The 24,029-nt window shown below is 49.6% G+C and overlaps 1 protein-coding gene across 9 annotated transcripts in view; it reads left to right on the top strand.

Annotated features, from left to right (window-relative positions):
• Positions 1 to 24,029, top strand: part of FRMD4A (FERM domain containing 4A) — a 359,570-nt gene that overhangs the window by 212,407 nt on the left and 123,134 nt on the right. For 7 of the 9 annotated variants that reach the window (XM_040547746.1, XM_040547697.1, XM_040547673.1 and 4 more), the window contains exon 2: positions 21,410 to 21,475. In XM_040547746.1, the coding sequence (XP_040403680.1) occupies positions 21,410 to 21,475 (66 nt within the window). Of the gene's footprint in view, positions 1 to 5,644; positions 6,462 to 21,409; positions 21,476 to 24,029 lie in introns of those variants that run through there. The other 2 variants (XM_040547681.1, XM_040547738.1) reach the window with 2 other exon arrangements.

The following is a 24,029-nucleotide window of genomic DNA, read 5'->3' as shown; positions in this document are numbered from 1 at the left end:
ATGTAGCCCATTTTAAGGACAGATGAGGCCCACTCTTTCCTGTATGGCTATGCTTTCAGGCAATTTCTGGTTTTATTCCGAGAACAGCAAAAATATCCTGAGCCAGAGCTTCACTTAGCTTAGAAGAAGGGCAGCAGGTCTCCATGTGTCTCCTCCACCCCGTGGGGGGAGAAGGAATTCCTATTACACAGGGGAACCCCTCACCCCTCCTACTCCTTCTGCAAAGACAGGAATGGGTCCCATCCCTTTCCATCAGGAAGATTTCCTTCTGTCTTCTCCTAGCCCCCAGCCCTGGATTGGTGCAAAGAAGGGGGACTGCAAGAATACCCCTTCCTCTGGCATCACCCCAGCAAGGCATGGATCACCCAGGGAGGGCTGGCGATACCCGCAGGTCATCTTAATTCCCTTTTATTCACGTTTCAGCTGCTTGTTTTGTTTGGCCTCTTAGAGGCTGGGATTACCCGGAGCTAACTGGGGCACGGGTGACTTCCACGTGACTCATGTCCCTCTTGTGCCAGCCCCAGGCTGGAGCTGGAGGCAGCAGGCAGGATTTGTGACCCCATGGGTCGTAGCACCAACCAGCTGGAATTGTCCCCACCATCCATTCTGGCTGCCTCACGAAGGCAGAAGGTTATAGATGGGCCAGCTCAGCTTCATTTGCTGTCTAATAGCTCAGCATCCTGCCGGCATGCACTTTCTTTGCCTAATGAATGGGGATTTATTGCACTGGCTCTTTGGGAATGTCAAGGTCTGCTTTCTTCCCTCTTCAGCTCTCCAGATCCTTTAAGCCTGTGTGAAAGTTAATCAGATGCCCTAGAGGCTTATTTTGTCCAAAGCTAAAGTCCTGCTTCTCCCATTCCCCCCCTCCTCTTGTGCCCCAATTACTTAAGGGATTGTGCTGGAAATTAATGAAAGTATGGCATGGGAAATAACACCCACGGTTCATCTCCGAAGTGAAGCGCTTCAGTGAAAGGCTTAATTAGAAACATCTCAGGGTCCACACAGCAAGCTTGGAGATATTCCCAGTCTGAAGTGTGCTGTGCCGTGACAGTTGGCATTGCTCTTCCAGTTATACGAGTCAAGTCTTGCTCCTGAGTGATGGCATTTTACATTTCTGAATGACATCCACCGTGGTCTCCACCTGGTTTCCAAAACTCAGCATGAGCTATCTCAAGGACATAGTTCATCCCAGTCTGATATAGAAGGAAAAATGAAGAAATGGGGACAGGTGGCACACGCAGCCCTTCATCTCTCTCTCACTGGCCATGGTCCATAGAAATGGATGAGAGCAGCTTTGTGGCTTGGGTGGCCGGCTGGGTCGTATCAGTCCAGTTTCTTCTTCCCTGTGTCAAGGCACATTTGCTGCATGGAGGATATACATTTTCTCAGCTGGACAGAGGGGAGGACAGTAGCTTCTTCTCCGTCCAACCTATATCAGAGCTCATGGACAGACAAGAGCTTGCTATACCAAGAATTTCAGAGGAACTGCATGAATTAACTCTAAGGCTAACCTGATGCTTCATCTTCCAGGGCTGGATGACACTTCATAGAGAGAATAAACCAGCTGCATTGATTCACAGTAAGATTCATGTGCCTAAAGGTTTATATCAGCTCTGAAAATGGTTTTCAGGTCCTAAGTCACTTAGGGCCATGTTGCTTTTTAAATTTCAGAACTTTTCAGAACCTTTTACTGCCACTCAAAAATTGCAGGTTGGGCAATCAATGGAAGTGAGGCCCTTAAACACCTCCCACAGGAAGCCTGGCAGTTAGATACCTTCAGCACATCCTAAATGTTCTTTGAAAGCCTTCTCCTCACCTCCCAGGGGTCTCTGATGTGCCATACGAGGGAAAGGCATTGACTCCTGTAACGCGCTGCGCCACTTATGGATGCAAATCGTCGTGTAAGTGTGAACATTGCTTGGTGACAAGACGTCTCCTCCAACTCGTTAGTGCTAATTAATGCAGTTCCAGGATAGACAATATTCATTAAGCTTTTCCGAAAACATGAGAAATGTTCATGTAACAGCTCACACATTTTGATGGCACCCGCGGTCCTATCCCCACGTTCTCTGTAAAGTATTTTGGTACTTTAATCTTTGCTAAAGAGAGTGGAAGTGAATTGTCAACAGTGACTCTCCAGCACAAGGCCACGGTGTTTCTTCCTTGCTTATCAGGAACCAACAAAAAGAAATCAGCATGTTGTTGTTTCGGCTCACAGGCAGCTGCTTGCTGGAGGCTTCCCTCTGCGTATGTCAAAGTTAAATATTTGGGTTACTGTTGTCTTTCTGGGTCTTGCCATGATACAAGTAGCTTGGAAGAGAGGCAGCTATTGCCTGCTTCTAATCATCGCAGCGACAACAGCTCTGCTGCCTTCAGACTAAATGTTTGTTACTGGGTCGTATTGTTTGGGTATTGACAGCTCCAGAGACCTTGTGAAATTACTGAACCTCCTTGAAGAAAAGTACTCTTGCTACCACTGCTGAATTATAACTAGGTTTAGAGTGGTATGTGCATGAGGTGAATGGTGTTTGTTGTGTGTGGGGGTTTTTTTTGTGTTTTTTTTTTTTTTTTTTTTTTTTTTTTCCTGAAAAGATGCTCTTGAGGAAATCTGAATTGCAGCATGCGTGTCTGGGAGAGGAAGAAGAGGATAGCAAAGCCTGGGTGGCACAAGGTGCTGTCCCCGCACTGCAGTGCAGCTGTCCTGCAGGCTTTAATCAGGCTGGTGTGGGCTTCAACAGCTGTTTTGCTGAGCCAACAGTGAGCCTCACATTCTTTGCAATGTTCCTCTCTACTTACAGGCCCCAGGGTGTCTTTGGGAAGAAGGTGTGCAATGAACCAAAGACAAGATCCAAAGCAAGTTTCTTGTCCTGTTCCAGGAGAAAACAACCTTTTTCTGGTTAGGCTTTCATGATGAACACTTGGCAGAAACAATGCTCCACTATCCTTCCACTTTATAACAGTCCCCAATTCAAGGTTCTTTGTTAGCTCCATCGGGTACCCAGAGGATATTATCTTCACTCAAACTGGTAATTTATTTTTATTACAAATATTTCATCATGAATTAGAGAATTAAGGAAACATGAAGTTGGTCTGTGACCCAGGTCCTTCCATCTTTGGAATATCAATCAATGCCCCAAAGATGTTGGTGTATCCATTATAGCCTCACAGTGATGGGATGTTCTTCGGGCACCTCCAGTAGACAACCCCACGATAACACCAGCTCTTCTTATCCCATGAGAAGGGATGCTTTCTGGCTGCCTCCAGACTTGTCCAAAACTCATACCTGCTTATCCAGGCTTTGTGTCGAAAGGAGAGGCTGGGAGCCTACAATTCCAAGCCAAGTCTGATGAAACTCCCCACACCTGCACTGAAATGTGATAATTGCAGTCCGGGCAGAGCAAGCCTTGCTTTCCAGTTTTTACTACTATGCATGAAACAAATTACTTCCCAATTAGAGGCTTCCAATCTCTTGCAGCCTCTTTAATCCACCAGGTGAACTCTTTCCCCACCAGCTGCATGAGCTGCACCATGCCCTGGCCTTGCTCCAGCTTTGGGGGCAGATCCTGCCAGGGCAGGGTGTGTAGGGAAGGAGAACGTGTGCCATGCAGCGACAGGTGGGGGAATTGCCTTTGGGCCCTGCTGCTTGAAGGATCTGCCCACCCCTAGGGCAAAACCTAGGGCCTTGGCATATTCCTGCACTGCAGCAAGCACAAGCAGGCACCCGCATGGTGAGCGCTCCTTTGAAGCAGCTTTTCTTTCAGTTTTAGTGAGAGGCAGGTTGGGAATGTGGTTTTTCATCCCTGGTCCTAACCAGGGGTCATGGTCTGGGCTGAACCACAGCTGGGGGCCAGGCTCACACGTGCTTCTTTGCTACTCCTGCTAAAGATGGAAGCGGTTGGAGGTTTGCCATGACCTCAGCTGAAGGAAAAGAGCAAAACCGAATTTAGGAGGCAGCTCTAAGTTTTGCCCTGGCCTGAAATTATGGGATTAAAATTCCAGGATGTTTGGAAGCTTGTGTTTTGCCGGTTTGCCCCTCATGGGTACTTCATGGACTGATCAAGACCCAGATTGGATGCAGCCAGCAAACCCCACCAGGACATAGCTTTAACCTTGCAACAAAACCCTTCCCCCCTGCTTTTCTCGGGGCAGAGATGGGCACTTTTGCTGCCTCCTGCTATGGTGTCCTGACCTCAGATGTCCTCCAGGGCAGAGGCAGGCCACCTCAGCCACTTGCTCCTGACCCTCAGCAGCCAGAGACCAGAGCTACCTCTATATTTAGGCCCTTTACCAGAGCCAGCCCTCGGGTGGAGTGAGCTGGACAGGGGGGGACTGTCTGTGGCTGCAAATGCGTCTCCATTTTGTAGTGTCTGTGCCCTTAAAGAAAGGATGGGGAACTGTATTGGTGCTCAGGTTTTTGGTATTTCCACCCAAAAGTACTTTGCAGCCCACTGAGGCTGTTGCAGAGGAGGGGATGTCCAGGCTTATGACATCTCCATCATTTATGGGGTGAAATACAGCTGGCGACCGGTCACCAGTGGTGTTCCCCAGGGGTCTGCGTTGGGATAAATCCTCTTTAATATCCTCATTGATGACTTGGATGAAGGAATTGAGTGCACCCTCAGTAAGTTTGCAGATGACGCCAAGTTGGGGGGAATCGTTGGTGATTGTCCCCCTTTACTCTGCTCTGGTGAGGCTGCACCTCGAGCGCTGTGTTCAGCTTTGGGCCCCTCAGTACAAGAAGGACATCGAGGCCCTGGGGTGTGTCCAGAGAAGGACTACGAAGCTGGTGAAGGGCCTGGAGCACAAGTGCTGTGAGGAGCAGCTGAGGGAACTGGGGTTGTTTAGTCTGGAGAAGAGGAGGCTCAGGGGAGACCTTATTGCTCTCTGCAACTACCTGAAAGGAAGGTGTGGGGAGCTGGGGGTCAGCCTCTTCTCACAGGTAACTAGTGATAGGACTAGAGGGAATGGCCTCAAGTTGTGCCAGGGGAGGTTCAGTTCGGAAATGAGGAGACATTTCTTCTCAGGAAGAGCAGTCAGGCATTGGGACGGGTTGCCCAGGGAGGTGGTGGAGTCACCGTCCCTGGGGGTGTTCAGGAAAAGGTTGGACGTGGTGCTTAGGGACATGCTTTAGTGGTGACATTGGTGGTAGGGGGATGGTTGGACCAGGTGATCTTGGAGGGCTTTTCCAACCCTAATGATTCTGTGATCTCCTGTCATGGCCCTGGCTTTTGGTCTGACAGCAGATCAACCCCAGAAACACCCCAGCTAAAATCAGACACCCAGCCCACCCACCACCACCATGCTGGGAGAGCGGCTCTGTCACCTTCCTACAGGGCAAAGAGAAAAATTCCTATTTCTCACTGACTAAAAACAAATGAAGGAAAGGGCTCACCTCCTTACCTCCCCTCCCAAAACAGACCAATCTGGGGCTGTTCCTGTGCCAGAGCATGGCACGATGGCAACCTTGGGGTTTTACGTGATGGGAATAACCCCAGGCCCAGAAAGAAAATGCTGAGGGGGGGCAAAGCAGTGGTAGCAAGTCAGAGCCATAACCGCAGGCATTGTGGTGTGGGTGCTTCTTGCTGTGTTCCCCATAAACCCACAAACCAGCACTTTTTGCTTTTGACTGATTTCTTTATTTAATAGCAATATCCTTGCGCTGGGGCCACTGCCAGTGGGGTTGTAAAGATGCTTTACAGACGGGTAGCATCCTCCACTGGTCCGAGTGCTTTCACAGCATCACAAGCTGCACCTCCTCTCAGCTGGGGGCAGGGGGGAATTGCCAGGAGAGGGTGGAAGCCCCCAGCCCTGCGACCACCCTGGTCCCTCGCTGCCCTCCTCTTCTTCCCTGCCGGGGCTGTGTGGGTGCTCAGAGCATTCCCCTTCGTGCAAGGCGTCCACACGTAGGTTTTAGGGGATGTGAGGCGGGGTGTGAATACCCCAACCCCTGCACCCTTCCTCCTTCCATCCCTTCATCCCGCCATCCTCCTCCTCCCAGAAGCGAGGGGGAGCCCAGATGTCGGCAGGCCCGAGCTGGGTTCATCTGTTCCACATGACCCAGCGCCAACTGCTGCTCGCTGCCCTCCTCCCGCCTTCCTCCTCCTTCCTCCCCCTCCTCCTCCTCCTCCTCCTCCTTCTCTCTCTCCAGCTCCAACCTCACAGCGCGGCGGCGGCCGTGCGGGAGCCGGGAGCCGGGGGCCGGCGAGCGGGGAAAGGAAGGGGAAAGCGGGCTGCGGCATCGCGGAGAGGAGCATGGGGCGAATGGGTTCCCCATCGCCCCACTCCTAGGGAGGCCGAAGACCCCGTGGAGGGCAGCAGAAAGGAGTGGCAGGGCTGCCGAGCCGCCAAGGAGGTGCGGGAGATGGATGCGAGGCGGTAGCGCCGCGGCCTCCGACGCTGCCGCAGCGGGATGCTCTCGCCCCCGGAGCGGAGCTGAGGAGCTACCGAGGGACAGGGAGAAGGTAACGGGGTCTTTGTCTGCAGTGGGGTGGCCCCAGGGTCCCCTTCATCCCGCTGGGAAGCCCAGCCGCAGTGTGCGAGTGGCTCCACGCCCCCTCCCTCCATTTATCTGAAGCGGAGAGAAATGTGGGCAGCTCTGCTCTGCCGCTTCGTTTCCTTCTCCTTTTTCCTCCCCACTTCAAAAAAAAAAAAAAAAAATCAGCCTTGAATTTGGTGGGCGAGTAACAGAGGAGAGCTGTGTGACCGGGTTTTGGGTGTTGGTTTGTTGTGTATTTTTATTATTTATTTTCGCACCGGAGGGAAGGAGAGGGTGGGGGGGAGAAGGGCTGGTGTATGATTCCCCCCCCCCCCAATCTGGATGTTTGTCCCCGCTAAGATGGACTGCTCCTTCCCTTCCCAAATGGCTGCAGCAAGTTTAATGCCGAGCTGGGGGGGCTTCCCAAGGGGTTAAGCCCCCGGCTTGTTTTTTCCCTTTCCCCGTGCACCTTTTGCGAAATCAGGGCAGAAAAGTTGCTGCGGATCCAGGGTCAGAAAAGACAAATAAATAGCCGTGTTTGCGAGCGGTGCCCGTAGGGGTGTATCTGCACGCCCCGCAGACATGCTCCGCGGAAGGAGGCTTTCTCGGCCGCATTGTTAGCCCGCTCGCTGCTGGGGAGGGCATGAGAAAAGTTGTTTCAAGCCTCTATGTAAAATTTCCAGGGGAGACAATTGTTTCTAAGAATAGCCCTGGCAGCGGTTTAGCCACACGGCGCACGCAGACGCGGGAGCGAGCAGGCAAATCTCCTCCCCAGGCAAGCCAGGTCGCAGGGAAATCTGACCTCCTCCCGGCTTATCGGTTCGGTTCGGGGTTTTAAAACCTCACCCTGAACAAAACCCCGGCCCCGTTCGCCCTTTCTGCCGGGAAGGGGGTGTGGTGCCCGCGCAGCGCACGCGGTGGCTCTATGGAGACCGGCTGAAATCTCAGCCCTGCGCTGTGCTGCTGGACACCGGGGTGTCCCCATCCGCCCCCTCTGCCTCTGTCCCCAGGCTCTGAAGAGCATCTCCTGTCTGTGCATGGAGGGGGACATCACTGGTGTGGGTGTCCATGCCATTTTTCCTGCCTGCCAGGCACCAAATAGGTCTTGGTGGAGCTGAAACTATCACACCGAGCCCCTTTCTCCTTGAACCCCGATGCTGACCCTGGCCAGGCAGCGGTCCACCAGCCTGCCTGCCTGCTTGTGCTGACCTTTCTGGTACAACTTACTGTTAACTTCCAAAAATATGCACCAAGTAATATTTTAAGGAGGTTTTAAGTTGATCTGTACCAGCTGAGGCACTGGCCTTGATGCGTGGGATTTGTTTGGGGTTTGTCCCTTCCACATAAAGCAAACTCTGTTTCTGCGTGCGTGTGTGCTAACCTTAACCTTAACCCAAGGGAGACTTTGGGGTTTGGTTCTGCAGGAAAGCCTTCGGGGGATGTCCTCAGGCTGTGGGGGTGCTCTTGCCTTTGGTTCCCCTTATCCAGGGCCATGAGTGCTGGTGTCAGGCGGGGACATGCCTCATGCTGCAGCAGGGAGAGCCCTTACTTTCCTATTTCTCCTGGCAGACAGTGCCAGGTGGTCCTGTTGTTGTGTATCTGCAGGTCTTGTTGTATATTTGCACCGATTATAGCATTGGCAGTGCGAGGCAGTATTTGGTGATGCTTGTGGTCACAGCGCTGTGTCGCTCGGGGCCGTACAGCACTGCAGCATCGCTTGGTGCAAGGAGGATCTCCTGCAGGGACCATGTCGCATTCCAGCAAAGTCAAGGCTTCAGATAGCGGGCTGGGTGCTGTTACCATGGTCATAAGTCCAGGAAGGACATCCCAAGTCATGGAGTCTCATCCCACACAGTCACAGGTTACCACAGTCATACACATCCCCCTTGTTGCTGCTGTTGCTGAGGGTCTGAGTGACTGCAGAAGGTCTGAGTGTGGCTTAAAGGACAGCAAAAGTACAACTGCATGGTATGGATGAGGGGAAAAAAGTTGTGTTAGGGAGAACTTGAGAGGAGCAGCAGAGTGTCTGAAGTCTCGAGACCCAGCCTGGCAGGGGAGTGAAGGAGAAGGAAGGGTCATGCGATGGAGGTGTGAGTCCCACAGGGAAGCTGTAGGAGGTTTTTTGATCCCATCCCAACCAGGTTTAGGGCTTAGCAGTGTCCCCTGGAGATACAGTAAGGCTCTGTGTGACCCACTTCTCACCAGCTAAGCGGGAATGGGGTGAGCTTGTGCTCATCCCAGCTCTCCTGGCCTTCGGGGCTGCTCTGGGCGAGCCGTAAGGTGAAGGTGGCTCTCTGAGGTCCCCGTGCTTCTTCACCAGATGTGGTGTGCCTGGGTGCCCAGCTGGACCCTCAAGGTCACCGGGCACTGCCAACCTCCAGCCGTCCCTGCTGGCTCGCTCCTTGCAGCAGCTGGAGATGCAGCTTGCCCTGCAGCCCCAGGGCGGGCAGAGCCCAGCACTCAGCACACTCTGGCCAGGTTAAGCATCGGCTGAATTGCTTTCAAGCCTCCTCCAGCTCCAAAGCCCAGGCTGCCCCAGCCTCTCTCAGGCAATTCGGCTCCCTAAGTCAGCAGCAGATTGTATGGCCTTGGGGACAACGGCAGCTGATAATGCCCCTTGCTATTTCTCATTCTCCCAGGTTTTTAAAAACTTAATCCTCAGCACCACTATAAATCTCAGTATGTCCTGCTTCCTAGAAAACCACAAATGATTTTCCAAAGCTGCGGAGTGAGTTGGAGTCCCTGGCTTCTGCGCTGGGAGATGAATGCCATTAAGGGGCCAAAATGACTTTTACTGGTTTCCTCTCTGATCAAATACTGAGAGGAGGTCCCAGCCAGAATTTCAATCAGCTCCAACCTTCTGGAAGCACTTTTATGTTGACAAATAACAAAGAGGTGCCTCCTTCTGTTCCAAGACACCTTTGCAGCCCACCTACTCATGGGTCAATGGGAGCCTGGAGGTTTTTTCCCTGCCCATGCCTGGCTCCAACAGGCTGCCTGTCAAGACAGAGAGAAGAAGAGCCTGGTGTAGCTTTCTCTCCCAGTGCACCCTTGCTTTGTGGTCATATTTTACCTCTCTGCAGCCCTGCACATAGTGCCAGGTGCCCTGGTGCCTCTCCATGGGGTGGGAGTTCAGCCCCTGCCCAGACTTAACTTGGGAAGGAGACCGGAGGAACAGAGACAGTCCGACTCCCAGTGCAGTTAATGATGTTCTTGCTTAGGATTTCCTCCAGCTTCGTTTTCTAGCAGATGCACGACCCTTCTCCTCTTGTCCTGAGCTGCTGTGTCATGTTCTCTGGTGGTATTAAACAGCTTCTGTGTCCCAACGTCAAGGCGTGGGTAGCAAAATGCCTTTTTCACCCTCTATCTACACTGGTAGGATGTGTTGTGGCTTAGTGTATTAATCTATGGAAAAGTCCTTGCGGGCACAAAAAGGGAGGTGGGATGACCTTTTTTACTTAAATTCACTTTAAAAGGGTCAACTAAAAATCTCCTAGAAAGCTGAAAACCTTAAAAGAGGTCAATACTGTCATTTTGGCCAGCAGAAATCCTCTGTGTGTGTACACTTCCACGTGTAACACATAACACTTCAACAAAGGCTGTTGGGCTTGCCAACCTGCAAGGCTCAGGCTCTGTGGCTGGATTATTTTTTTTTCCTTCTTAGAAGTTCCCAGCTCTCCCAACCAAAATAAATCTGACTTTGTTTGGGTTTCCTGACTGCATGGGATCCAGCGTGGCTGCAGCCGCCCCACACACACCGCAGCACTGTTGGCATCCCGTCCATCTGAGATGAAATGTTTTGTACCAGGTGCCACCAGCAACTGCTTTGTGGATGGGAGAGCAGCAGGAGAATGACCCTGCTACTTTCACACCAAGAAATTTATGTAGGATGGAAAGCCACCGCCCCAACTGAGCAGCCCCGAGAGCCAGCACAAAACCTGCAGCTGAAACTTTGCACCCCTCCTAGGGAGGACATGGATCGAGCTCTTCCCATATTTAAAGCTCGGTTTTGTCCTTGTTCTGCACGGAAGGTCTCTCTCCTGGCCATCTCCAGGGTTTTTTGGAGGTGCCCATCATCACAGCACGTGGCTGCCACGTGTGTTTGTGTACCGTGGGAGAGCCCGGGCGCTCATGTTTCCCAGTGAAATGTGCTCTCAGGGGGACACGGATGATTTAGGGGATGCCTAATGAGACACAGGGCCTGCCTCACGCACACACACAACCAGCACAGTATTGAAACACACTGGAAAACAAACAGCTTGGCAAGGCAATTTCCACAGCCTCTCGCTACTCTGAACTGGAAAGACTTAAAAAGTTGGGTAGAAAAAAAATAAAAAATCAATGTCTGAAGTGGTTTGGGCTCCCTGGGATGCTTCATGGCCCTGGAGAGGTGGTGGTGCTGCCACCCAAGGTGTCACCTGGGCTTGTGCTGCACGAAGTGGTGGAGAGGGGAAGGAGGTTGGTGCTTCCCCAAGACCAGGGAGGCTGGAGGCGAGCACTGAGTCTTGCCTTACTTCTGCACTGCACCCCAGGAGACGCTTTCTGAAATTCTTTTGTGGCACTAACAGAGAATCTGGGGGGAATTTGTAAACGCAGAGGTACCAGGCTGTGTCTTCTCTTCCTTTGTGCCCCCTCGCAAGCACTGCCAACTGCCTACACAGCAGAAAGCTGCTCCAAAACGGGCATCGCATCCTCAGAGAGCTGGGCTCTGGGGTATTGGGTCCAGCCGCTGAGTTTGCAGACGTTGCATCAGGCTGTTCCCTCTTCATCTCAGCTCTTCTTCATCGATTCTGCACAGTATTAAAGAGCTGCTGTGTTTTCTTCCAGAACAGAGCATCCTTCCCCTGCTCTTAAAAGGCAGAGGCACCTGGGAGAAAAGCTCAGGTAGAGAGGTTTATTCCTGGTTCCTCCTTTGCATAGGTTACAGGATGACCATATTTATTATTCTGTGTGTGTCTTCATGCAGAAAGGACCCATTTCTAACTCTTGCACTCTGTCCCTAGAGTTTTTCTGCACTAACAGGCAAAGCATTCCCAGCACAGGCGATACAAACTCCTGGCATCACTCAGAAGATGAGTGGGAGTGTAAAAGTGCAGGCTGTGTGTCCTAGGGGCAGTTTTCCCTGCTTGAGCCCAAGGTGGTCCTCAGCACACTCAGCACTGGGAGCTATCAGGGCAGAGGATGGCAGGATGGACCCAGCACCCTCCCGGGCATGCAGGAGATGTTCGGGGAGATGTCCCGTCCATGCCCATGGGAGATGTCCTTTCCTGCAGCCCTGGCTTGGAGCATCCAACGTCTGCCAAGGCTGCTGAGTAGCCATGGCTGGAAACGACCTGGTGACATGGTCTTGCACTGGAAGCATATCAGTTCTCACAGTGTTACTCAAAGCAAAAAGAAAAAAAAAAAAAAAGGCAATTATGTGCACAGATTAGTTGTGTTTTTTTTTCATGTCTGGAATGACTTTTGCAAGTGTGTTTTCCATTATGTATTATATATAACACTGTTTAGTGCAGTCTATTGACCCGCTCTGCTACAGAACAGTTGAGTGATGCACAGCCCAGTGCCTTGGCTCGATTGATCCGGGCAATCACCACTCACACCTCGAAGTACTGGTTGATACAGTAAGTACAAGAGACTCAATAAGCACTAAAAGGACACTTTAAGCCTTAAATCTTAATTAGTCCTTTAAAAATATTTCATGCATACTACTGCTTTCAGTGCCTTGGGTCACTTCGGTCATCTTCCTATGAACCTACATTGATTTGTTTTTTTCTGCAGCAAATCTCACAAGTTTCAGTAACAAATAAATCTCCCTGTTCTCTTCTATAACTAAACTAAGCCTCCTACAAATGTTTTCCCAGGAGACTTGGATGCTCTCATGTAATTACCACCCTGTCTGCGTGCACAAATGAATGATATCTGGAACAGTTTGCTGAAAATATGCCACGTTTGAAGTGCGAAACTGTACCAAAAATGTATATATATATATATATATGTATAACGTATATTTACAAGGAATTAAAAGTCAGATGTAGGAGAGCTTAACAGACATCCTAACATCTTTGGGAAAAATAGTAATAATCGATTGCTATGTGCATTAGTACCGCACAGTCATTATTATGCTGATGACTCATGGTGCTTGCCGCAGTACGGAGCAGGGAGTGAACCAGAAGGTGACCAGGAGTCCCCGAAGAGAGGTTGGTGTGACTTATAAAAGGCTGAAGAGTCCATTACTGCTAAAGGAGAGCCCTGACAATGAATTTAGATCCTTTTCCCTTAGACCATACTATGTCCTTTGTGCATAACAAGCAGAGCAGGAGCTCTTCCAGTATATGCTGTGCATGCATAGGATGAAACAACAGTCAATACCTTAAAGTGCTTCTTGTCTAGAGAATAAGTTTACCCTAGGAAAAAGAAATACAAAATAAAACAGGTGAGATTTAAACTGGGTATTAGGAAGGATTTCTTCATGGAGAGAGTGGCCAAGTATTGAAACGGGTTGCCCAGGGATGTGGTGGAGTCCCCATCCCTGGAGGTATTTACGAGGTTGTGGCACTAAGGGACATGGTTTAGTGATGGCACTCGGTAGGTCAAGCTGATGGTTGGACTTGATGATCTTGAAGGTTTTTTTCCAACTTAGATGATCCTATGATTCTGCGAATAAAGATGTTCTTCATACAGCTTAGTTGAGCTGAGTAAGCCCAGGGGAAGATCTCATGCGGTGCAACTTACCTGGAACTTTAACTGGGAAGCTTGCACAGAGGAAGATAGTTTACCTGTCATGCCTTATTAACATAGGGATGAGGAGTTTTACTTTTGCTACGTTTTTTGGTGATACTGACACTTTGATCCCCTTTTGCAGCCTTTGGGCAATACTTTGGAGTGGGGATGAATAGCATGTCCCACAGTCAGCACGGGGGGATAAGGCCATGGGTTGCCTGAGCTGCATGCCCGTCACTTCCCAAAGGATGGGACTGTCTGGTTGCAATGGTTTCATGCGGACCAAGTGGTTTCACCTCACCTCATCTTTAGATGCTCTGTGATGCTGGGTGCAAACAGCTTGCCATGTGACTCATTTAAAAATTGTTTGTACAACAGAGCTGTCCCAAGAGCTTTAGGAGCTCTGGCATGTTCTTGACCTAAAAACATTGGCCCAAAGCAGGTGTCTGTATTGGGCCAGCTGAGACAAGCTTTATAAAGACAGGAGCAGAACAGTTTTTCTGAATGCAGGAGGGGTTATAAAATGTAAGGTTTAAGATATCTGTGGCCAGTGAATCCTCTAGACTAAAAGCTCTGGGTCACCTCTCCCTGGTCTATGGGAGCTCCAGAGCTGAACGATCTCTCAGAGCTACGCTCTGCTCCTGCCTTGTAGGCAGTGGGGGCAAGGCTCAGAAGCAGACATATTTTTAAGCTGCCAATTGTTATTTTCTAGTCAAGAAAGGGAACAGCAAGAGTTATGTGGGAGAAAGAGTCAAACGTGGTAAAACAGCATGCACTGGGAATGCCCTCCTCTGCATCAGCTTCAGAAGGCAGAGAGGGTGCGCGGTGTCCTGGTTTCCTTTCCATCTGAGAAGATTGAGATCTGTATTATTTTAAAGAAACAAAACAATACGTGACATAAAACAGCACAACACTCACTCCAGTGAGGAAGCCGGCCCGGCCAGGAAAGGGCTTTCTTATCTCAGGATATAGCTGAGAGCAGATCTCTGTGGCCAGCTGCTCTCGGAGCGGTGATTTAGGCTTCTGCTGGGTACTGCCCTGCTCACTTTAAGACGCAGCGTTGGAATTAGATTTAATTCTAACTACACGGCTCAAGCACCAAGTGTTTTGAGGTTAAGAAGTAGCGTTCCCGGCTTTAAAGTTCGCCTGAGAGTTATTGCTTGATGTTGTAAATGGACTTAAGGACCGTAGGAAACGGTTTTTCATTTCAGCTCTGATACTGTAAGCCACTTAAACACTTGCTTATGTCACGCTGAAATAAAAGGGATTTATGTGCGCCGCTGTGTGCCTTGCTGAATCAGAGCATTTTTGCTGATGGCTGTTTGCAGACGGTATGAGAAACAACCTGTGCGGATGTCCCGGGGGGGAGCTGGGAGCTGGAAAACACTGCCTGAAGCCCTCAGGAAGCTCAGAGCCCCTGGGCAGGCCAGGAACTCTTTTTTCAGCTCTCAGGACAAAACAGGGAAGTCGCCAGGTCACCCAGCCTGCAGCTCTCCTTAATGTTCATCCCATCACTCCCCGATGGCACTTGCACAGCGTCTGGGTCGCACCAAGCCCATCCTGACATACCCACCATCCCTCCTTCTCAAAGAGGACTCTTTCTGCCTAATTACTGATGTTATTTTCTTCCTCCTTTGCTGGGTGTTTGCAGAAATGATTGCAACTTTTGAGGTTGCCCTCCTCAAACACATCCCACACTCACTGGGTCCCACTGGGTAACATCAAGCTTCTCAAAAGGACAGCAGCACTTTCCTCCTGCAGGCATGGAGAGGTTTTAAGAGCTTTATAACCATAAAATAACCATATTTTCAGCAATTTCAACACTATCCACACCTACAACCGCTATCCACACCTACAAGATCTCTCCTGGGCCTGTGCTCTGGGGTCCAAAGCTCTACTTGCTACCGAGTTGCTCCCATCTTCTTGAAAATGTGACATCTTTGTTCTCCTACAGAAATTCTGCTAAAAGATTGCAAACCTCTGAAGGTATGGCTGGGTCTCCTTCATAGGGAAAAAACATCTGGCTTACAACGGACCTCTCCTGCTCCAGGGCACCAAGTAGCCTTTCCAATAAGAAACCATTACAGGAGCCAATCTGGATGGCAGCAGTGTTCTGTGTTGGGTTTCAGTGCATTGGAGTGAGAAGCATTTGTCCTTCTGCGTTGTCATGTTTTAGAATGCAGCCTATGCCAGAAGCCTTCTGCCAAATTAAAATCACTTTTCTCCCTCTTGAAAAGAAAAATTGCAGACCAGACTTCCCGCTATTGGCTCAGGAAAGACTCGTGGAAATGAGTAGTAGAAATGAGGACCACATCCAAACTGTGTGGCAGTCCCTCCGCTTCAAGTTTCTCCTGGCTGTCTCCCCATCCTCAGAACTTCCATCCACCGAGGTTCGGGTAGAAATAAGCCCGCAGCAATATGGCTCTTTGTGGTAGGGGGAAGAGCAGGGAAATGAGTGTGCGGGAGGGCTTTGGACCTGGAAAGCAAGCAGGTGTGGACAGAGCTGCAAAGATGCTCCTTTCCTCCATGTTAAAATGTGAGAGTAAGAAGGACAGAAGATGACAGAGGGATGTAGACCAGCAAAGAGACCATGCTGGTCAGTGTGACAGAGCCACGGGCAAGACCAGCCCCAAATCGACAAAGCAAAGTGCAGTTATGTGCACAAACCAACCCAGAACACACCGCTTTCTCCCTCTCCCTGCTCACCAGCCTAGGAGCTCCCAGAATGGAAGGCAGTGAGAAGTGGTCAAGTGGGAGCAGGGCGTTTAATCTAATAGTTTATTTTAATCAGTGGGCTGTCATCTCTCTCTATCTCCTTTCAGTGGGTCTGTCCAACCGACAGGCAAATTGACACCGGTTTTTGTGTGTTCAGCACAGTAATTGCCTCCTATACATGCGGCGAGCATTTAGGAAATATTCTGCCTCCAATTATAATTTCTGATTTGAGTCATGGAAGAATACACTGTACCCTCTTTATTCCTGCAGTCACCAGCTAATGAAACGTACCGCGGGTATTTATAGAACTGCCACTGTAAATAGCATTTGCATTTGGTGCCTTGGAGTTATTTAGTGTGACGGTGCTTTCACCAAGAGGATTTCTTTTTCATTTTGAAAGGGAAAGGTTCCCTTTGGAGCCGTTTCTTCCCATCGCCTCTGCTGTTTGTGGTGGCTGCAGCAGTTCTGCGGACAGTTGCTGATAATTTAGTGACAAGATGACACGAGCACAGGGATTAGCAGAGTGCCGTGTGGGTTTTAGGGCTGCGTTGCAGACGGTTTGTAGGATGCTCCGAGCCTGTGTTTGGAGTTACTGCAAAGATGAATAGAGAGGAGGGAAGTCGCCAGAGCGGTTCATGCAGCAGTGCAAAACAGCTGCCAGCCTGTCTTTCCTAGGAAACCCGTCATGTAAATATTTGGGTAGGAGCTTCCAAATGAGATTTAAAGTCTGCTGCTCGTGACAAAGGTAACTAAAACGTCCTTTTCTTGAGAAAAGCATCCAAGATCCAGAAGATCCCACAAGTAAAAAGGAGAAATACTTGCTTTTGGTAGCATATTCAGAGCGAACAAGTGCACATGTCAAACCTTGTTGTCAGTGACAGCTCTCCAAGTGTCTTACAAAGGAGGTCAGCAGTGTTTCTCCCATCCTCCAGGTGCAGAAGTCATGGTGCAGATAGAGCACACATGCCTTGTACATCAGCCCTCCTGAGCACTCCTCCAGCACCTCGTCCACACAAACACACTGCTCCAGATCTCCACGTGCCTTGCAAGCACCATCTGTGTCTGTGTGGTGGAGATGCATTATCCCTAGTCTTTACATAAATGACAGAGATTTTTAAAAGCGTTAGTGTGCAGTTCTTCGAGTGCTCGGGGGTCATGCTGCATATGCAGGCACTAAAAGCAGCAGCAGATTTTCAGAAGAAAGTGATGTACTGAGCAGTTTGGGGGAAAAAAAAAAAAAAAAAAGAAAATCTGTTATGTGTTTTGGCACATAATTCCCATACAAGTTCGTGATAAGTCTGGCCCATGAAATGCATGTGGCCCCTCTTCACACATGAAGGATGCTGCTCTCTGCCATATGGTTAGCACAGGGTTTGTAGCACAGTCCCACTCCTTCACACTTCTTGAGAAGCATCAGAAATTTGGAGGGTGGATGTGGATACTGCATCCTGGCTCCTGTGTTGGAGAGCTTTCCTGGGCTGAGTGCTAGAGCCCAGCATCAGGTATGGGAAAACCAGGTTTAGGATGCAGCAGGATCAGTCATCCTGCCCAGGGTGCATCTCTCTGGTTTGAGCATCAAGGGTATCAGGACTGTCAGGATGGGTTAGACACCTGACTTTTTACTTTATGCAGCTAGGTTAGAGGGCTCTTTGCCTCCAGATGGGAACTGGGAAGCTGTGTGGATACAGGAAAACTCAGTAATGAGCTCACAGTGAAAGCCAGGACATGATTAGGAGCAAACCCAGCCACTTTCCTTCACATCAAGTGTCCTTGCCTACTTTTAACAGCTCTGCCCATCCACTAAGTCTTCTCTCTTTCCTGAGATTTTACTTTGCCGTGTCGAAGGGAAAGCCATGCCTTTGTGCCTCTCAGCTTTCAGTTCCCCCCATCTTTCTCAGAGAAAGAGCATGGGAGTGGAGAACCTCAATTCACTACTTATAGCTTTCTTCCATCCAAATTCTGGTGCTGCTCAGCTCACCTTTAGTGACCTCCCGCTCCCATGGTCCCATCTAAAGGGCTCTGCTGTTGGTTTCCCTTCTCATTACACAGAGAAGCAGAAGGGGTTCCTGGCCTTGTCCCACAGGAGCCAGCCATGGCCTCATCGCAGTGCAGCAGATACCACAAAGCAGTGGATTTGCAAAGCATCAGAGGCACCATTTTTCATGCAGACAGACTGTGCTGAAACAGTTCCCTTTCTTGCTCTGACAAACTAGTCGAGTTTGTATTGTTCTGACGATGGCAAAAAGCACACCGCGTGGGCTTCAGACACCTGGTAGAATAATAAAGCAGAGTGGAGGGAGGGAAGGACCATCATATTTTAGTTTATATCAGGTAGGAAGTCTGTCTTCTGCCTTCTTCTTTTCTTTTCTCTTCTCTTCTTTTGGAAAGCATCATTTATTTCAACTGGGAAATGAAATAGCCCCATGGCTGTGCATCGTGTCGACAAAAGGATGTGCTATAGCAGATTTCCAACCATGTAAATCACAGGTTTTTTGAGCACCAAGACAAAACTTGGAGCCTCCATTTCCTAAACCACAGGCTCCTTCACTATCTGTGAGGCTGGGAGCAGGAGCTGGTGCTGGGTCTCCTTCTCCCCCCAAGGCTGTGTAGCAGGTGGTGCATCCTCCCCAGCTCCTGGAGCAGCTCTTCACCTTCTCTCGTGTAGGAAAACCTGGATGGAAATGGCCTGCAGGCCACCAGTTGGGGTCATTAGCTAGTAACATAAACCTTCAAACTGCTGAGAGGCACAGAAGCAAAGTGTCACTAAGGAATTATAATATGTGCTTTGCTGTGTGCTCACACACTTCAAGTCAAACTGTAAAAATTACCATGGTCTTTGAGAGCCACCAAGGACTTTGCTGATGGACAGAAGTGCTGGGGGCAAGCTGATGTGGAAGCAGCATGCTTTCCCTCCCTCCACTCCTCTTCCCTCCCCCATTTCTGCAAGGGATGCTTATGAAATGCTCTGTTTGCAATTTGTCAATCATCTGTGCTACATTTCAGAGCTTCACTTTATTTAGATACTTCATGTTACCAGCTGTTTGCATTTGGGATTTCTCTAAGCAGCCGAAGCAGTAAGAGATAAAACTCTGGGTTGGAAAAGTGTGGAGAGCATGAGAAGTTCCCTAGCAAGTATTTTCCTGACATACTAAAGCACAAAATCAAACATCTAAGAAAATTTTCCCTTTTGCTTTCTTTTTTTCCTCATTTCCACTTTGGTGTAACCACTCGAGTACAGCACATGAGCTCTGGACTGTGCTCCTGCCATCGTGTGTTACTGCCATGAGAAAGTCCCAGCTTTATTTCTTGCCTTGGGTAAACTCATGTTAAAACTGCAATATCGATGCACTCTCCCCATCTTAGGGATGCTGCAGATACCTGACAGCAAGGGGGTGAGACAGAGAGGGAGAGACAGAAGCAGAGTTTGGCTGCTCAGAGCTTTATCCATGGCTCTGCTTGGTGGAAGTCCAGCACAGACAGCCTGTGGTTCCCTGCACCTACATGACAGCGCTGAAAGCTGCTTAATTCAGAGTTCATAGAGAAAACCTCTCTCACCAAGTAATATACCTTATGAGAAGCAATATTTTGCATAACATTACTTACAAGACGAAACTCCCGTAAGACGACAATTTATTGCCACAGAGGTAACCGGCTCACATTTACGAGGAGCCTTGTTTTACAAAGATTTTCTTTGGCTGCAGTGCCAGGGCTCCAGTTTTGTTCATGGAAAATTAGAGGTAAAGTGAGGTTGTGCATGGTATGCCAGAGCCACTCTGGTGCATGTAATGACCTGGGTAAAGTCTGCTTGGGCTGCATTGGGCTGAGCATGCCAGGACTGTAAATTTGGGGTGAGTTGAAGGGAAAAGTTCATTTTCACAGAATCATGAGATGGCTGAGGTTGGAAGGGACCTCTGGAGGCCATATGCTCCAACCTCTCTGCTCAAGCAGGGCCACCTAGAGCAGGTTGTCCAGAACCATGTCCAGGTAGTTGCTGGAGATCTCCAAGGAGGAGACTCCACAACTTCTCTGGGCAAGGCTTGGTCTGTCCTGACCCCAGCAGAGAAGGAGATGGACATGGGACAGAGCTGATGAGGAGGACAGGAGCACACAGGAGAGCCAGCAGCCAGCAGGGTGAGGGGGTGGTACTGGAGATGGTGCTGGAGATGGCTGAGTTTGAAGACCCCATGCCATAGCTATGCAATGCTTGTGCTATGGGTGCTGGAGGACATTGCTTCAACTCACCCAGTCATCAGGATATGCATTGGCTGGAGTGCATTGGGTCCCCAGGAGCCTGAATAGCAGCACAGCAGGGCCAAGTTTGGTCCAGGCATGCGTGACTGCCCTGGGGCTGCCTGCGTGCTGCCCAAGTCATGCTGGGGAAGAGATTTCCAAGAGCAAAAGAGGCTTAGGCTGCCCATATCCCATTAGGGGGATTGTGTGTGCGGCTGGAGGGCTTTACGGGGCTGAGCCTAGATCCGTAGCTGTGCAAAGCAAAGTTGCTCCTCATGATGCGCCGTGTGACAGGGAGTTGGGAACAGCCTTGGCTGAATGCAGAGGACTTCCCTCAGGCCACAGCTTATTTGTTTCTTACCACTCCAATCTACAGGACCTTGGAAGAAATAGTGTTCTATACACACAAGTTTTATTGATATTATTGTGCCTGTTAAGAGTTCAAGTAAATTATACTGGTGTGGAAGAACCTATGGACCAATATAATAGTTAAGGACATAAAACTATTAGAGAGTGCCCAAAGGAGGGCTACAAAGGTGATGCAGGTTCTAGAGGGGAGGACATATGAGGGGCGGCTGAGGGCCCTCGGTTTGTTCAGCCCAGAGCAGAGCAGGCCGAGGGGAGGCCTCATGGCGGCCTGCAGCTCCCTCACGAGGGGAGCGGAGGGGCAGGCGCTGAGCTCTGCTCTCTGGGGACAGCGACAGGACCCGAGGGAACGGCATGGAACTGGGACAGGGGAGGGTCAGGCTGGGTGTTAGGGAAAGGTTCTGCACCCAGGGGTGGTCGGGCACTGGGACAGGCTCCCCAGGGCAGCGGTCACAGCACTGAGCCTGCCAGAGTTCAAGAAGTGTTTGGACACCGCTCTCTGACACATGGCCTGATTTTTGGGTGGTCCTGTGTGGAGTCGGGAGTTAATCTCAATGATCCTTATGGGTCCCTCCCAACCTGAGATATTCTATGATGTGATGACTATGACTGTATGAATAATATGATTGGCTCCACTGGTACTTCGTAGGTAGCACACCCCAAATAGGATATATGGGATTCAGGGCCTTCACTATCCCAGGCAAACTATTGTTTGCCTTTTCTTCCTTCCAGCCTTTTGTTTCCCTGGTGCCAAAGAAGGGGGATTTAATAAATAAATAAATAAAACTGAAAGCAAGGTGGTGAATGAAAGCCTTCAGCTTGCACCAGGGGAGCCGGCTGCTGGTGCCGCGTGCCAAATGGGGAAGCTGAGTGCCTTAAACACATGCCTCTTCTCTCTTGTAGATGACGGAGGGCCGCAGATGCCAAGTGCACCTCCTCGATGACAGAAAGCTGGAGCTCCTCGTCCAGGTAGGAGCTGCGCATTTCCCCATCCCAGGGTTTGCTCCAAATAATCTGGGGAGAGAAAGGGAGAGGAAAGGGTTTTCAGCCGGTTTTCTCAGCAGCTTCATGCTGTGATTGCGTGCATTCGTGCTGGGGGAGGATGTGCACAGAGGTGTCTGTGGGGGCTGGTTCATGATGGGTTTTGCTTTACTTTGTGCCAAACCAGTCTCTGTCCCCACTGGTGGGAGGGAAAACCAGCCTGGGTCTTTTTTGACATTGTTTCTATATCACTTGGCTATTTTTTGAGGCATTAATTAGCCTTTATTGAGAAACACATTGCATCTGCTTAAAATACCCCTAACCTGGGTTTCTGTCTCCATCACTTGCCATCTGAACTTGGTGTATGATGCTCAGGGTGCATCCCATGGCAGAAGAGGATGTGGTGCTGGTGTCATGGGCAGACATCACTGGAGACATTTCAGAGGCTATAAATCATGCATTAAACACAAACATGCAATAAAATACACCTGTGTTCCATCCACCTTTTTTATTATTGTTTTTAAAAAAGGTAAATTAAGGAAAATGAGAGTCTGATGCTGGCTGTGTAACTACGGGTTCATGGATGCTGCCGTATCCTGAGCCTTTCTGACAATTTTGGCTCCCGCCTCAGAGATCACCAAGGGGTTAACAGCAGGAATTAGAAGAATGCCTTTCCTTTTACAAAGGCTGCTGGGCAGCCCCAGAAGCAGGAAATGAAACTTCCCATGGCGGCTGAATCACGGGCAGCTGATACGCTGAGGGGGGGGAAGCATCCCACCCAGGGAAACCTGAATGGGGATTGCTGAAGGCACGGTGAATCATCGGAACTGCATTCAGCCCCGCTTTCTGAACAGTGGTTTAATAATACCACTAAAAATATGTTAATGGGTAATGCAATTTTGAGTCCTTAGTCACCAAGGAGGTGAAATCCGGAGACGCATGGTGTGCACCGGGTGTCTGTGCGATCAGAGAGCGTACAGATGCCATGAACAAGCCAGAGTTGGAAGGAGAATAGCTAAATAATGATGACTAATTAGTTTGAGCAAAATGCCATACCAATGATGCCGTATCTCTGCGTGGTGAGCATCCCTGCACACGGCTTTCTGAGGCTTAGCAGAAGGTTCAGGGGTTTCTGCCCATCTTTGCATTGCATCCATACGCGTGTCCGTAAGCACGCCCGTCACAAGGATGAGACTTTTGGCTTCCTATTTCACAGAGATGCCTTTGATTTTTTTATTTATTTTTTTTTAGTTTCATGAGGATGAATTGGCTGTTTGGAGAATGGTTCTGCTAAAGCGCTGCTTGTAATATCAATAATCACAGTTCAAAATACACTGCAGTAAATCTGTATGAACTGCACTGCCCGATTGCTTTCCTGGGGCTTTTCTCAATAGCATTGGGCTTACAATAAAGTACACGAATAACCACAGTGAAGACAAAAGTGAAGGAGGCTGGATTTGGAAGCTCTAGGTCCATTCCGGAACCCGTTCCATGAAAGAGCAGAAACAATATTCACGTGATATATTTTTAAGTGTTTGATCACACCTTCAGTGGGAATTTCTAGTGATCAATATAGGAAGCGAATTGCTCTGTAAATCACACTAACTAGTCTGCAAGTGACCCGTGGCTGAATTTCATTCACACAATAAATCATCTTGCTGTTTTCAAATAGCGTATGAATGGGCAGAGCCAGGAGGTGTGATTGTGAAAAATTCGTACCCAGGAAAAGCAGCAACCTCTGTTGCGCGGAGGTTGACCCAGCGCTCTGATCAGTACCGTGCCTGTCTGTGTGTACGGGATTACCCACTGAGGATGTTTTTTTCTGCTTAAACGATGCCCTTTGACGGCGTTAGGTACCATCTGCTCGGAGAGTTAGTAAGTAGATCACTGTGGGGTGGAGCAGACAGCAGAGGAAGAGGATGTTTGGATTCACATCTCCAATACTAATATGTTTTGCAAACTTGGGCAAAACATGTTGGTTTGTCTGCAAAGCCACCAGCTCTGGGGTGGTCGCAGGGCTGCTCTGCTCTGGGCAGGAATGTGCTGAAGCTCCAGACGGAGCAGTGCTCTGTCCTGGCATGTCCCCGACCACTGGGAGTGCCATGCTCTTTGCCAGGGGAAATCTCTCCCCATATCACTTGGAACTGGTGCTGAGATTGTAGCTGGAATTGCCTTTGTAAGTTCTGAGCACCCTTATTTTGGTTATCGCCTTATCTCATGGCTGAAGTGAATAAGAAGCTGTAAATATAATGTTCATCCAACCCACAGCTACTGGCTGTCACTTCAAAGTTGTATTTAGCCACGGATGTCTCACCACAGGTTGAAGCTGAGGGATGATTTGCTGGTTTATGCTGTGGAAGAAATTCTTCCATTGCTGTGTTGGGCTTTATCATCTCGAGCTGCATTGGCTTGAATCGCATGTGAGCAGGGCTCTCAAATTCTTGTGCAAGATTTGTCCCTTCCCACCAAGCTCAACATTTCCTGGGAGCTTCTCCATAGCAAATTTCACATTTCTATGGTAAGTTTAAGGGAGACCACTGGG

Source organism: Cygnus olor, chromosome 1 (assembly GCF_009769625.2).
Source record: "Cygnus olor isolate bCygOlo1 chromosome 1, bCygOlo1.pri.v2, whole genome shotgun sequence".
Taxonomy (NCBI): Eukaryota; Metazoa; Chordata; class Aves; order Anseriformes; family Anatidae; genus Cygnus; species Cygnus olor.
The sequence above is the reverse complement of the archived record's forward strand: the minus strand, read 5'-3'. Positions and strand labels throughout refer to the sequence as shown.